Here is a 16,368-nt window from a genome sequence, read left to right as displayed (position 1 = left end):
TCTCTCTCCCCTTACCCCTCCCCTCTCCTTTTTTTTAGTGCCGCCCTCTTCCTCTCCATCTCGTTCTTTATTCCTCCTCCGTCGGACGGCGTCCTTCTCCGCGCGATCGCCGCGTCCCCTTCTTTCCCATCGTTGCCTCGAAATGTGGCATTCAACAGGGCTTCCACGGTGCTTGCGGTGGCGCGGATTCCGCGCCGGTTTGCCGCGACGCGGGGTGGATCGGGGAAATGATGCGCAGATTGGCCGGATCATCTCAAAAACCACCACCCTCTGCCTCCAGCCCTCCTCCTACCGTCCGTGCTCGTCCCCCGCCGATTCTCTCGCTCGCTCGCCCACGCGTACGCCGCGTCTCTGTCGTTTCATCGCACTCTCGACGTCGACGGTCGCCAGGGATGGAATACAACCCCCACTTTCAGCACTGCCGCCGAACAACCACCCTGCCACCGCTGTGCCTGCCACGGTGCCCGACGACGAGTGACTGAGTCCTCCGATTATTATCTCATTTGCTGGCACGAGCAGCACGCGACGCTGGTGTCGCCTCCAGGATCCGTAGATCGCCGTCTCTGGATCACCGTCGAGGAACCGGACACCCCCCCGCGAACTACCTGTCGCCGCGCGTGCAGGTGAGTCGCTAACCGATTTCTTTCTCGTACTCGTTTTGGGGCCGATTCACCGATATACATATTCCTCCGCTTGTTTCTTCGACTTTGCGCGAGGGAAGTGATCGGATCGGATACGACGTGAGTTGCAAGACCGTTAACGCGACAGTAGATTGCACGATAAACCGGTGTTTGGGAAATGGTGTTACGTAGAATCGCCTCGAGGTGCTTGTTACTTAACATACCGATGGCCGTGTGAAGTTTTGCAGCGCGAACCGTGGACCGTCGTCGAGGATTTCGCTATTTGCATTGGGATTTTGTGCTATCGATCAAATAGATACTTTGTTGCTTGATCTCTGTAGTATTTTAGTACAGCTTTACATCGCGAACAATTGTCCAATGATAATGTACGTCTCTGTATACATAATTTTCTTCGCTGAAAATCATCATCGGCATAGAAAATTAATTGATGCGAGCAACGTGCCCCGGCACGGCCATCGGAGTGTTAAAGAGTTCAATTCGCGAGTCGCCAAAGGGAGACTTCGCGCGGAGTTCAAGCGTGCACGTGAAGATGTACGAATCGTTTCACGCGCCGGGTTCGAACGTCGATGAACAGCGAAGTTACAATGAATTTTTAGTGAAATTGTTGAAATTTAAAAAATTAAATAATTCGACTACTAAATGGATGTAAACACGTGTTAAAAATGAACAAAAACAATGCACGCTGATGATTTAAAAGTGTTGCGATGAATGTCGTGCAAATAAAATTTGACAGAAATTTGGTATAATGTATTAATTTAGTGCCGTTCCGTGTTCGTTTGGGCGTGAAAATATTTATTCGAACGAGCTAATTCGTTAACGTAGTAATTACGGACGAACATCAAAGTTCAGTTGGCAAAGTAAATAGGAAGAATGAGGTTCAATAGAGAAGATCAATTCAAAATTAGCACGCAATACGAGCGTGCGGTGTCTATCGCGTGTTTAGTAATAATGCATCACGCAATCCTAGATTGGTCCTGCACGGTCCTTTGAATCGCGTGTTTTCCGCCACGCGACAATACTGATTACGAGTTCATCGTATTTCGGTTTCGATAAATAAATCCGACGAAACTTTACCGGTTGAAGAACGAACGTAAAAATATTTGTTACTCGGTACTGTATACTAAAACATTCTCATATAATAAAAATATTATTATTGACAGATCGAAACTATTATTTCAACCGTAAAGCATTTCATTTTATTAACATCGTGTGCAATTTAATAAACGCGGGTTCCCTCGTTGGTTGTGATTTCGAAAAAAATTTTAATCGTCGTTGGATTAAATGTATTACTCTTTGTCGCTACCGCAAATAACTTTAAAACAAATTTTAATTACCAACAGGCTCCGAAATTTCACGTATACATTATTTCTATAAGTATATTTTTAAGTTACTTCTTTCCGTGTTTAATCAATTTTTCGTTGCTGCTTCAATTCTTTTTTCCACCGATGAATTCTAATAATTTAATGCAGTGTACATATACGGGGAAGAATAGTTCGAGAAAAGACGCACGATTCATAATACTCGCGGATTATCCAACGTTTTGCAGACCGTACAAAAAACGTATTATTTATGCACGCATATGCGGTGTTAATAGATAATTTGACGTTGCTAATAGAACTGAAATGGGAACCGCCGAATCGTTTGCATTTATTATTATCAATAATAGAATGCCCACCTTTAAGTAGGTCAACTAGTGCACGCTGCAGAACTATCGTATTTGATAATAATTTATTATCAAACATTATTAAACATCAAATCGTTTCCCAATATTTGGTCCGATTACGACTCTACCGTCGAATTTCATACGGTGCACCAAATTTCGTAATAAAAATTTCGAGGTAATTCTAAATACCGTATAAATATTGCATTCGCCTGTCAATAATCGTTTCGATTCTTCGTCGAATTAATCGGCTTTGCTTTACGTTCGTAACTTTTTTGTATTCAACGAACGCAGTGTAATTTTTGAGCTCGCGAAAGCATTAAAATCACTCGTCTGTTGCATAAAGTATAACGTTACCGCGCATTACCTTAAATACTAACGAAAGCTTCTTATCGTCGCGTCGTTATTTGTTGCATGCACGCCGGTCGTTCCTCCTGTATCGCTGTTTTCGTCGATTGTGCACTTTTACGGGCAAAGACTGTTCGAATTACGCAGAGAGTTCAACCGTAAAAAAAACCGGGTTTCGCTGCGACTGACATTTTTTTTTCTCTCCCCCTCTCTCTCTATGTAAAGCGAGATCGTTTTGCGTCGGGAGAAGGTACCCCGCAATAAAAATGTTTATGTGGACGGTAAAGGGATCGCAGTTACTTGAAAGGAAAATGAGAACGTGTGTCGCGCGACGTAAAGACGAACGAGTTGAATATCTATCGAAATCAGGAATTGATTTTTTTTTTTTTTTTTTGGAACATTCTTTCAAAACGCTAAACTCGTCGTTAAATTCATCGCTATTCTACGTAGTTCTCGTATCTCGTATCGAGGTGTGATTATTATAAAAAATACCCTAAAGTGAAGTTTGTCTCGAATCTTGTAAAATTTCTTATCGTATGAAAGGAGGTTTGAGAATCTGGAACGAGCTGTAGTTCTTTTTCCAACGAAGATATAAAAGATCCCACAAAGGAGATTGTCTACCGACGATACGATCTTTTGCTTCGGTGCAACTATGCGAATCAGAGTGAAGAAAAATAAGTGTGAAATATGTTTCGATGTTGCAAACACCTTGTTCCCAAAAAGGTATCGAAATATTTACGTCAGAAAATAATCAGTTTAGGATATATTTCAATTTCGATACTTTAAAATGGTAGTAACAGTGCCTATTTACTGCTTTGCCTCGTTGTTTATCCATTATAAATTCGAGATCGTACAAAAATAATGATTTCTCGACACAAATACTTTTCTGTAGGAAATAATGGGAAACGGACAAGATGAAATCGTCGACTAATAATTGTTACGAGTACTATTATCGTACTTTTTGTTGCGTAGCAGGGAGGGGTGGTTTAAGAGAAGGGGTGCAAAGGACAGACATCGTAACGGTAAACGATCAGGATATCCAAAGAGGAGAGGGCAACAGACAAAGATAAACGAGAACTTAAGATGCGCAAAGGAGGGAAATGTTTCCATAAAAAGGGTTGGAGGACGGGGCTGGTCGGGATGAAATAGGAGGCGAAAGACAAACGTACGCCGTGAAACGATGGGCACGAAAAGAGCGAGAGAGAATGCGGGGAGAAACGAAGAGAGGGAGGCAGCAATGCAAATATTCGCGGCGACAGAGATTGAAACAATCCGCCAATTAGAATCGTCGACGTGAACGGGATTATGCAGATTCACGGTGGGTGCGCGGACGGACCAGGAACGGACTGGCAGCTGCCGCACCGCTCGCTTAATTCAATCCGTCGAGTTGTCTTATGAATCGTAAACTGGCCTCCCTCCCGTCGCGCGAAACTGAAACTACGTAGCGCGGAGACGACGTTCTTCTCGTCGTCGTCGTCGAGCGACGGTGCCACCATCCGCCGCGAATCCGCCTCAAACGGAACGATAATGCGGCTCGTAAAATTCCAACTCCAGGACAGAGCGAGACTCGTCGTTTTATTATTACCTTTCAACAGACTTCGCCGAGAGAAATGTCCTCCGCGACGGATACTATGAAGAACCAATACTCACGAGGGTCTCCATCGAGCTGTTCCGCGTCGATTTTCTTGTCCTTTTATCTGCAAAAGAGAAACTGTTTCAGCGGAACATTCAACTTGTAATTGAATAGCTAAGAAACCGATGTTTCTATATTTGGAAATAGTTCAAGTTTGGCAACGAAATTAGGGAACGATGCTTGACCACTTTGACACACTGCCTGTTTTTTATTTCCACCCCCTTTTCGCGACCTCTCGTTTACAATGGCGAACGTAGAAGATTCGTTTTGAGGTTCAAAGTTCTATCAAATATTCTTTGTCTTAATAGCGACTCTAACATTTTGACGTTTTGCCATTTGCTTCAGGTTACGATAAAAACAAATTTTTGGTATCCTCGTATCTTATAAAATGAGTATATTATCGATACCAAAAATGATGGCCTAGTTGAAAAGGGGAGCCTTGGACGTCGGGAGGGTTAAAAGGGGTGGAAAGGATCGTTTCGTGGTGGCACTGTTCCTTATTTACCCGTAAATTATGTCAAACAGGTGATGCATAATATTATACATACAATCGCAATGACACGATTATGGACAGTTTCAATTATAGGGACTTTTACATAACAATATACCGCAATTTGCATAATGGTCGCACGATATTTCGGAGGTGATAAATGTTATATTATAGAAACGATTGTTTTTCGCGAATTCTAGTCCTTTTGATGTATTGGGTGCTTGCATGTATTCTGATCACTTTTTCACTTTGAAAAGGCATTTATTGTGAAAAATTGGTACAATGTATTTTAATCAAAATATTTTCCATCATTTTCTACAATTTTTTTCCATCTTTCTGGCAACATGGCGATACCGTGTCGAAAGAACGATGTTGGTTTGGTAGCGATCCAATTATCGATCCATTTTCGCACTTCTTCGGCATTCCGAAATCGTGTACCAGCCAAGCCATGCTGCATCGATCTGAATAAGTGGTAATCAGAAGGTGCTATGTCTGGCGAGTACGCTGGGTGCGGCAGAACTTCCCATTCGAGCTGTAACAGTGTATCATTCACAACTCTTTCAACGTGTGGCCGGGCGTTGTCATGCAAGAGGATGACTTTGCGTCTGTTACTCGCTATTGCTGGTCTTTTTTGCAACAATACGTCGTTCAATTTGGTCAATTGCCGTCGGTAGACATCTGCAGTAACAGTTTCATTTGGTTTTAGCAGTTCGTAATACACTACACCTTGTTGATCCCACCATATGCACAGCAAGACTTTATGGCCATGAATATTCCGCTTTGGTGTCGATGTGGATGACTCTCCTGGACTAACCCATGACTTTTTGCGCTTGGGATTGTCGTAGTAGATCCACTTTTCATCCCCAGTCACAATACGCCACAGAAAACTTTTCTTTTTTTGCCTGGCAAGCAATGAAACCGCGATGTTGAAACGGTTCGAAATGGCATTTTCAGTCAATTCGTGTGGTAACCATTTTCCCTCTTTTTGGATCTTTCCCATTACATGTAATCGCCTGGAAACAGTTGATTCATCAACTGCTAAGCTCTCTGAAAGTTCTTTCAGAGTTTGAGCTGGGTTTTCGTCCAATAAGACTTGCAATTCATTGTCTTCGAACTTTTTTGGCCCTCCAGGCCCTTTCTTTGTCATTGACATTAAAATCACCACGTTTAAATCGCTGAAACCAAAACCGACAATTGGGATATGACGGAGCAGCATCACCATAAGTTTTGAAAAGTGTTTGATGGGCCTCGGCAGCAGATTTCTTCAAATCAAACAACAAAAGTAAGGAATGTCGAAAATGCAATTTTGAGCGTTCCATGATAAGCGTCTGCATACACTGAATAACTCAATATAACTAAATGGAAAACTGTTATTTTAGTAGAGAAATGTCGAAACCATCGACTTTAACAGTTAAGTTAAGTTATTTGCATTAATACTTTGCATTTTCACCAACAGATGTCGCTGATCAAAATACATGCAAGCACCTAATATAATCAAATTATTCGGTTGGCCTATTAAATATGTTCTATTTTTATATATTTGAAAGCACGCGCCACGATGAATAAGATTACTACTAATACAGGGTAATCCGTGGTGAATGGCTTTCGAACCGAATGGTGATAGTGAACGTGTAAATGTAATATCAATCTCGCTCTGTCAATCGGAAGTTGGAGCATGACTAGAATTATCTATACATTTATGACAGTGTATACCGTATCGTTTAATGCGAATATACAGTCTCGATTGATTAAGCATATGTTGTCTAGCGTTTCAGGCTTACCAGCCTCGTTTCATCGCGCACCCGTTATATTCGAAATTCTAGTCCTCGTTTTTCTTTTCCTCATGGAAATACGATCACTCTTCCTTTGTTTCGTCCACAACGCCTGCCAATGAATCCGGCTAGCTCAATATGACGCGAAGATAGATCTTGTATCACTGTTTGCTCGATGTATAAAATTTCTCAGACAGATACATCGTATTTACGTATCATAGTGCGCCTCAATTCTGAGTTTCGAGAGAATTCTATCTCGTGGACTGTACTCTACTATTTCAACCTTTAACCTTTTCTACTTTCAACGAATCCACACCGGTCCGTCTCCGAAAAAAGAGCAAAAATAACCGAACAGACGAACCTCGCTACTTAATATTGCACAAACTGCTGCACACTGCAATATGGTTACTCTAGACGAGAAAGTGAATCGAAAATATAGAACAAAATGTCTTCATACAATGCTTGATATTCGAGAAAATTGTAAACTTATTAACGCGCCTGACCATTACGCGTTATTTCTACTTACACCGGAGATATTAACACTTTAATGGCCGCACGGATCACGCTAAGACCGTTGTCCGTCACCACTGATATTGTAAACCAAAGTGAGATACATGAAGATGCTAGGAATATTATTATAAGGAATTATAAATGTAACCTCAACAAACGTAATAAGTTGAATTGTGACAGTGGCCAACGTCTGCTAGCTCGCAAAGTCACGTACACGTGACAGCGGCCGTCAAAGTGTTAAACACCAAACGCAAGTAGAAATGACGAGTGATGGTCAGACACGTTGGACAAGTCCAGCGTTACCGGACGAATCATTGTATATCTTTGATTTATTTTCTCATACAAAGTCCTCTGGGAGAAGCTTATATACTCGTAATTGAGGTTTATTAATCTGTGAAAAATACGCCCTGCAGCAGCCAGTACTATATTTTCCAGGTTACCCTGTAAAAAGAAAAGTGAGATTCGATGAGCGATTTCGAAAGAAAAAAAAAAATTCATCGTGCGGGGGTTGAGGCTCGACTATAAAGGGGAGGATCGAGAGGAGGGAGAAGTGTTTGTTACAATTTAAAAAAAGATACTTAAATGGAATATCGCTGGGGCGGGCGGCGAAAATGTGTTACCGTTGACTTTTAAGAGGGAGAAAGCTCTGGCTGGGAATAAATTGTTTCGTCGCGTGGAATCCGAAGTAAATGTCCGCGAACTTTTTCGCGATGGCTTCTTTATCGTCGCTGGTAATAGAATAAAGGAACCGACGCGATGGAAATTCGCACTTTTTGCATAATTGACGTATTCTCAGCCCGCGCGATGCTGAATTATTTTACTCGGGGTAATGCGATTTAAATACGAGGGACCGAGAGAAGATGCTGTAACGTTTCGACAAAGCTACGAAGGGAGCGGGGACGGTTGGATGTAAATTCCGCCCGCGGTTTCTTCGCCACTTTTTTACCCCGTGAACCTCTGCAACGTGGAAGAAAAAAAAAAGAACCAAGAAGAAACGAATAGAATCGAACAAAATGCTCGCAACGAACTCGAGGATTAATGTTCTAAAAATTTAACCCATTGCTGTTCGAAACATTTTTTATACTTCGCTACTACAGGTCCACGCGCAATTTAGCTACTTCTTTTCGTACCCTGAGGCTTGCCTGTGCTTCCTTGTTGCACTAATTGATGGGAATATCAATTTAAAAATCATTTAAAACAATACAACGCGCAACTCGAGCTCTCTTTCTCGTGATTAACGTACAGAGTGGAGACGAGTGGTAAAACCGGGCAGAGAATAATTCTGCATGTAAAACTGAGTTAAAAGGGATGAATAACATTGTTTCGTTCGGTCCTTTGTTTTCGAGATATAATTAAATTTGAAAATTTGTCGGGTACGCCCGTACGTCTGAGCACGCTTTGGCTGGCGCGTCTGATCATTGATCTATTATTCTACTTGTGCTGAAGTCCAAGTGGTACACTGTTGCATGGATACCCGATGATTCTTCAAAGTCGATTTCGAAACAAACGTTATTATATTTCTCTACTTATTTTTACATGTTACATGTTTCTCTTCCTTTTCCAAACAGTTTGTCAGATGTTTGAATCGAATCGTGTTACGAGAAGATGGACGCAGTACTAGTCAGAAAATTCTATGTCGAATCGCAAAGGGTTAAGACCTCCTGGTTGGACCGGTGGCTCGAGTTCCCGGTAAAATAGCGCAGCGCTGAATTTCATGAGGCGGCGGAGCTTTAAAATTTCCTGTTTGGAAAGAAGTCCACGGTGTAAGTAATGGAAACGCGTCGCTATTGTCTTCCGGCGGAGCCATCACGGGGGAGAAAAAAATCGTTTCTCGTCCCTCGGGATTCTGCAGAAAGAGTTCCGTGTAGCCGTGAGCCTTTCCCGAAGCTTTTCTATCCCTTTCTCGTTACAGCGGCGATAAAAAAAATCTGTCAGAGTATTAAACACTGTCAATAATGTTCAACTAAACGCGAAACTAAGAAAGAATCTCCGTTTTCGCCAATCAAAGGTAACGAAACATCTTTGCGCAAGCTGCATCCTTTTAATTTGCTGCAATTGAAAGATAATTGATGCTTTTCATCTTAAATTTTCTTGCGTTTTAAATCTCTCGACGCAATATACGTACCGTACAATCGTATAAAGTATCGAATTCTTTCTGAATAATACGTTTAATGTTGCAAGCTTCGCAACGTAATGGATCACTTTCGTCGAAATTATGTCGGTGCTAATTAAGTACGTTCAATTTTCAGTCGGGTAATTACTGTTCGTTCTCTTCCGTTAGATTCTTCAATTTCCGTTGGAGAAGCTATCCTCATCTTCTAAAATGCCCGCTGGTGCCTTAGTCTTCCATTCGTGCTCCCAATTAATTTTCAGCTTAATGAAAGATTACTGCCGTAGTCTCTTTTGCGAGGAATACGGTAACTTTCATTTTCAAGTGGTAACTATTGCACGGAATTCAAGTATAGGGATCATTCGTCGCATCTACCGTTTATGTTTATGAAACGCAAACCAATTGATCTCGGTTCGAAATGAAAATCACCTCCAATCTCCTGATTTCATTATTTCTCGATTGTCGAAAGACTTCTCGTTTGTTATTACCGGTCCGCGCGGTACCGGTTTGAAATTTGTTCAACACGCTTCGACGCGTATCTACCAATTCTGCCCGCGGAACGAAAACAGAAAGACCGTACAGAAAAATGGAAATACGTCGGCGAGACGGCTTCAGAAAATTTATTTCCCCCGCGCGTAAGTTCCCCGAGGCTCTGTTTATCCAACCACGCGCTATAAAACGGCCGTGTAATGAGCGAAGAATATTCATCGACGCGAACGCACGAAGAACGTTAAATAATACGGATCGGAGCAGATAGACGACCGTCAAAGAAATGAAAGTATTTTCAACGTTTCGATGCTCGCGAGGCGATAGAGACAGTTGGAATTACGAACGGGACGCGACGCGAACACCGACGGCGGGCTCGTATTTATCACGAAGAGTAAAACTGACAGCAGTCCATTTCCTGTTCGTCCTGCCTGTCTGGTTGAACATAATATCTCCTGACGAAACAACGTGGACGCCGTTTGTTTCGGAAACAATGGACCGAAACAATACCCAATCCCTCCTCGGTGCTCGGCCACGGATACAGACCACCATTCTGATTTCCACGCCCTGTTACTCTCTTCTGTCTTTCTATCGCGGGGAAATCTTTCCAGGGCTCCGTGGACTTCGGGCTCGCGAGGAAAAAGTTTCTCGTCGCGACGCTGCGTCGCGCTTATCAAAGCAAATCCACCAATGACCAGAACAAATAATGTCCCGACACATGGTCCTCGATGCAAATGTTAATTATTATTAAGCATACGCTCGCGCGCGAAAGCATTCAAACGTTGTCCATTTTTTAGTACAAACGTATCTATTGAAATTCTCATTTGTTTTACGTGTAATGAATGCAAAAATAATATTTATAATATACTGTCCTGGAATTTTTTGGAAATTATTCAATAGCGTTCAAAAATCTAACAATACCGTAAACCGATTTTTAAACTAAACTGAAACGTTGCTGGCAACTCGAGCGCGTCGTTTCTTCGGGCGACGTTTCTTACAGCTCCGAAGGTACATCCCGACCGAATTCAACACGATTCAAAGAAATTATAACTGCATTAATCACCGGCAACTGTCGGATCTTGGGAACATTCCCTCTAATTACTATTTGTTCTCGCAGCGATTGTTCATACAGCCGTGGTACGAAGTTTAATTGAAATACCTAAGACCGTGGATTCTCATTAACGATTTCTCAGGGATTCCTCGAGGATTCCTTGCAAGACATCCGAGCGAAACCGAACGTGCACTTGACAGAAATTAGTAATCCTTAATGGATGATGCGATGCAAGCCTGGTATTACTCCAGCCCCCATCCCGGTCCTCCTTGCCGGCGGTAGGCGTCGTCTGCCTCGTCTTAGACTTAACACTGGCGGATATTCAATTAATTTCACCAGACAATAGTAGCTCGCTTCCACTCCGTCGATTTCTACATACCCTGTTCCGTGTTTTCCGTTCTCGATTATTGTAGAGAGCCTGGGCGTACCGTGCTCCTGCTACCATCCGTCCCAAACGGGTCCATAGATATTTTGCAATCCTATAACAGAACAGTCCAACTTAAATGCACTTCTCCGACGACCAGAATGTCAGAATCTTATCAACATCGTACCGTTTATAACAGAACCTTCCCGCGGACCTGATGACGTCGAGCCTCTTTCTAACGGTTTTCCAATTTCTGCAGTTACCATCCTCGAAAACGAGCAACATGACGACGACCACGGGCGACCCGTCGACGCTGAAGAGTCCAGCGTCGCTATCCGGCGGCGACTTGGTCTCCCGTCTATTGGCGGCGACTCCGCCGTATTTGTACAACGTCCCGTTGACGCCTCACAGCTTCTTCTTCAGCGAGATGCTACGGTCGTTCGTGCAAGCGAAGACGGAAGCGTCGACGACGGGGACGACGACCAGCGCGCCTAGGCGTCGCAAGAGGAGCTGGCGGGACGCGCGGGATCGTCCGTTGGAGCTGACCACGAAAGAGAGACACCACCATCATCATCATCATCATCAACAGCAGGAGAAGTATTTTCACTCGCAGCAGCAGCATCAACAACAGCAACAGCAGCAGCAACAACAGCAAACGGAAACGCGGCTGGAGAACAGGGGCAAACAGAACGAGGGCTACGATACCGAGAGCAAAGTGGGGAACTACGAGCAGAAACCGAGCTTCGGCGGCGACATACTGAAACCCGTGGACGAGAACAAGCCGGATTTCAGTAAACAGAGCAGAAATTACTTCGACGAGCGACCGCGTCAATTCGAGCAAGCGCAGCCGCCGGAGAACATCTTCTCCAGCGAGTTGCAAAAGGTGAAACCGGAAGAGACGCATTCCGGCGAGCGCAAGAATTGCAGCTACAACGACAGAAGCCCCTACGACGAGCGCACGAAGGCCGCGATCGGGGGCCAGGAACTGCCTCCGCTTTCCGACCAGAAGAAGCTAGACTTCTCCAGGAACTTTCTTCCCGGTCTTCCAGGAAGGGGTTGCGACATGCTGCAAGGCGTAAAAGGTTTCGGTCTGCCCGGAAACGTGACGAACTCGGAGTTCCTTCCTAGCCCGCTTTGGTACCCGCCGTACCCGATGCCCCAATCCTATCCCGGCATCGACCCCCTCCACTTCTTCATCGACCTTCGCGTGTCGGGACACATATGGGACCGGAAGCTCAGCGAGAGGCAGCTACCGTTCAAAGGCAAGCACTGTTCGGCGTTCAGCGTGCCGCAATCGAAGGAATACAACAGTAACAGGCCGTTGAATCTGACTAGGGACGAAGCTAGCACGTCCAAGGGCATGGAGGAGAACTCGCACGGCACTAATTACATCCTCAGACACCTGACCAGGACGTACAGAAACATAAACCAGGCGCAGAACGTGTCGAGAAGCGAAACGTCGACGACAGAGAGCGAGGAGAGTCCGAAAGATGTTGATAACGGTGAGTGTCCATCTTCCCTTACTGTATTCTATTCGCCAATGGTACAGTGGAATGGAGGATTCGATACTAGACAATGTAACTAGAAACATTGTGGGCATTGTGGGCTCGACAACCCTTAATAAGATATTATACCAAACTTCTCTCGTCAGTAATCAACAAATTCGCATGCTCATTGAAATTACCGTCGATAAAGAGATGATTCAGTAATACGGTCTACAACAATGCACGTCATACGTTTACAGCTCCATGAGCGCTAGCGAACTAATCGTGGAAGCCATTTCGAATTTTCAGTGGATCAATAGTACATATAAGGCGTATTTAATTAGACATGGTTCGTAAAAATTAATTTGTCGGTGGAATGAACATTGCGAAAAAATCTTTTCGGTTTCGATTTAACTGTAACAATGCCCGTCGACAAAAAATTGTGCGACTACACGTTTATTCTTTGTTGGAACGAATGACAATGTATATTCTTAGCCAGCAAACTGTAAGTTTTCACGAAGTTATTAAATCGATCTGTAATTTTTGTTGCACAGCAAGCGAAAGATTTCCGAAATCGGAAAACACCGCTACCACGTCCACAAGCCAGGAAGAAGGAAGGAAGGATCTTCGAGCACTGATTGGCCTAGAGTTGGTCGTCGACTACGTGAAAGAACCGAAGAGGGATCCTACGAACGAGCAGACTTCGCAAGTAACCGAATAACTCGTGAAAATCGAACGATTCTCTTCCGTTCTCACTTGTATAAATAGGTGTAGCTACGACTTCACTCGACCACGTCATTCGCGATAATATAGGAAGCTCCGAACGTTATCGTATCGTTATCAAAACGATCGAATCTGCTATTCCGTTTTATAATATACGACATCGACGAATGATAATAGTCAAAGAAAATTGTCTACCTTTGCTGTTTTCGAAGATGTTCTTCGATTCACCTTGTTCGATCTTCTTTCCTCCTTACGTTCATCGTATTGAACGCATTTTCGGAGTTTATGGTCGTGTCGACGAAAGAAAGCTGTTGGAAGATGTTTCGGAAGAAATTCTCGCCTACCTTATTCCCATCGTCTTGGAAGCTTGCAACAAGGCACAGTATTGCCTCTCTAATTGATCACCGGAACGAATACGATTCTGATCAGTTATCGAGGGTAGAAACGATCTTTCTCCAGGAGCCGATCGTTTTCATTCTAAACATTTTAGTTTAGATTCTGAGCATCTCGAACACTTATAAATACGAATTAAACTTTTTTGATACAGTGACTTATCTTATGTGTTTTAAACAGCAGTGGCCTAATTTGTCCGTTCCAAGTAAGAGATTGAAGAGATGAAATCGCAGTTTCCATATTTCTGCCAACATTTTCATTTATATCTTGTGCCTTCCAATTGAACGAAGAAAAGAAGACGCGAATTAGCAGTGAAATATTTCTATTCGAAAATTATATTACACTCACGCAAAAGTTTCCATCGTTTTTATAGATTTCTTTATTAACATGTTATATTAATCAAAGTATTTTTTACACTTTTTATTAATCTCTATAAGAATACGTACCATTATACATACACGAGTAAAAATAAACGTAATCGCAATAGGTGAAATTACTGCTCCAAAATCGCCCGCCGTAGGTAGAATCGTTGCTCCAACCATGTTCCTCGGCGATCTGAAAAAAGTATAATAGTTGGTATAAAATAATTAATACGTAATATTTTATTTCAATAATTCTTCCCCCAAAAATGTCGCTTTTGCACTTTCCTTTAATGTTTAATCGAATCTCTTCTTCTGTATCCAAGAATAACTTCTTTCGTCGACATTACCATAGACAAATTGCAACTTTTATCGGTGCTATCTTACGCACCAGCCAATATGAATATGCTACTCTAATTGAATTACATTGAAATCACCGACAATGCTTTCGTCAACACCAATTTCCCACAACATCGATTTTATTCTTTGATCAACGAACGCTTTGAAATTGACTCATTCGAAACGGGATTTTTACGTGTGCGCCCTTTCTCCATGCAATGATATTGAAATAAAATTTTGCCCATCTCCAATCTCCAATAGTACAAAATTATTTTCGTTTGACCGTATCTATTAATTCGCAACGATTGCTCTCTTTTTCTAATGCATGCATTATAAGATACAACGTCGATGATTTCAACGTAACTCGTTCTGATCTAACAAACCGGACGATTCTTTGAGAATCTGCATGCAACTTACGACTTTTTGATATTACTGTTTAGTATCGCACTTTTGAGACACCGAGCTCTTTGGTTCAGCAACCTGTATCGTTCTAACTTTCTATCGTTACAATCGAGGCTCGATTTAAAGAGTCACCTTTTAGCAAGGAGACGGTGGATCTTAGAGATCCCCTACCGGGAGCAAAGAGGCTCCCCTCCGAATTCGACTGTATGTGATATGCGCTGTACATACTATAGTAGCGTTCTATTGTAACTATATATACTAATAGAAAGTATTCGACGTGTATATTAAACGTAATAAAAGTAATGCGAGTCAACTACATCAGAGAATTCTCTATCCTTTCCTATAGGCGCAAATTATTGGGGGTTGATAAGACTCGTTGGAGCTAGTCTGACATTTTAATTTTTAAATTAACCCTTTGCAACGAGCACCAGATCATCTTTCGTAGTTCTCGTTTCCTTTCGACGGATCGCTGCCGATTGAGACGCGTAGATTCGCCCGCGATACCCGTGACGAATATCTTTCCGAGCGCTCTCCATGTACACGGACTCGAAATCTGCATTCGTGGAACGAAGGGTCCGGCAGCTCGGTGCACTCGAACTCTCGAAAGGGTGAAAAACATAGAACAGAGGGGCGAAGCAACCGGCTTCCTCACCTTTCTCAATGCGCCGTGCTCGTTATAATCAAAAGCACCCTCGAAAGAACGCACACGCAAAAGGAGCGTCGCGCATTCAGACCGCGGATACGGTCACGCTGCCAGCGTCAGTCTCTCGTCGTTATTTGACATTAATAAACTTCCGTGACGGGTATCTCGCGGGTCCTCCGCTGATCGAGATTCGGTTCCTCGGATTGGTCTCTCTTTGACGGGACACCGACGGAGCACAATTAAGGGGAACACGAGACCGCCGATACGCGTGTGCGAGCGGATTGACAAGAGATACGTGGCTTTTAGAGACGAGGGCAAATCTGTCGGGAGATATCGATCTCCCAGACCGACTCGTTTGCAAAGGCTGAATGTAAAACTTCGACGGTGTGTTTGCGAGCGGTTAGATCGATGAAGCGTGTTCCGAGCGGAGAATCCATCCGAATCGTTCCGCAAATATTAGCACTGGTTTACGAGACAATTAAGACATTAAAAGGGACAGCTCTCCGGCCGATCCCGTCGTGCGTCCCTTTTACGAACTCGCGAGAGCGTCGTATCTCCGACGAGTATACCGTTCGCGCGATACCGATTTTTCATTAATTTAACGATAAAAAAAATTTTCCTTCGTGTTTATCCGTAAGAAAAAACAACAAAACTAGTTTCGAAATATTTCTCGGCTACGGTACTTTCTTTCCTCACGGGTGGACAAAATAATATTAGGTGTACAAATGATTAATCCAAATTATCTTAAGCGGTTATAAAATCAAGTTTAAAGTCGATAGATTTTCCCGATCTTTTGCGGTCATATAGCTAAAGTTATAGTATAACTATATATTATATTAACTTAATTATATTATATTAATTTATAAAATTATATTATATTAACTATATGTACATATAGTCAAGCGAAAGGCCCAACATAGACTTCAAAACTATTCAATTCAGCAGAGTCGAAAATGGCAA

The 16,368-nt window shown here is 42.9% G+C and overlaps 1 protein-coding gene across 1 annotated transcript; it reads left to right on the top strand.

The window, feature by feature from the left end:
• Positions 1-527: 527 nt before the first annotated feature.
• LOC122403483 lies at positions 528-13,879 on the top strand. Its single transcript, XM_043407022.1, has 3 exons — positions 528-623; positions 11,325-12,567; positions 13,104-13,879. Exons 2-3 carry the CDS (start codon positions 11,349-11,351, stop codon positions 13,268-13,270), a joined length of 1,386 nt encoding a protein of 461 aa, XP_043262957.1. The 5' UTR covers positions 528-623; positions 11,325-11,348; the 3' UTR covers positions 13,271-13,879.
• Positions 13,880-16,368: the final 2,489 nt, after the last annotated feature.

Source organism: Colletes gigas, unplaced genomic scaffold (assembly GCF_013123115.1).
Source record: "Colletes gigas isolate AHSC1104 unplaced genomic scaffold, ASM1312311v1 Colletes_gigas_Sc00055, whole genome shotgun sequence".
Classification (NCBI taxonomy): Eukaryota; Metazoa; Arthropoda; class Insecta; order Hymenoptera; family Colletidae; genus Colletes; species Colletes gigas.
Note: the sequence above shows the minus strand (reverse complement) of the source record. Positions and strands in the feature narration are given on the sequence as shown.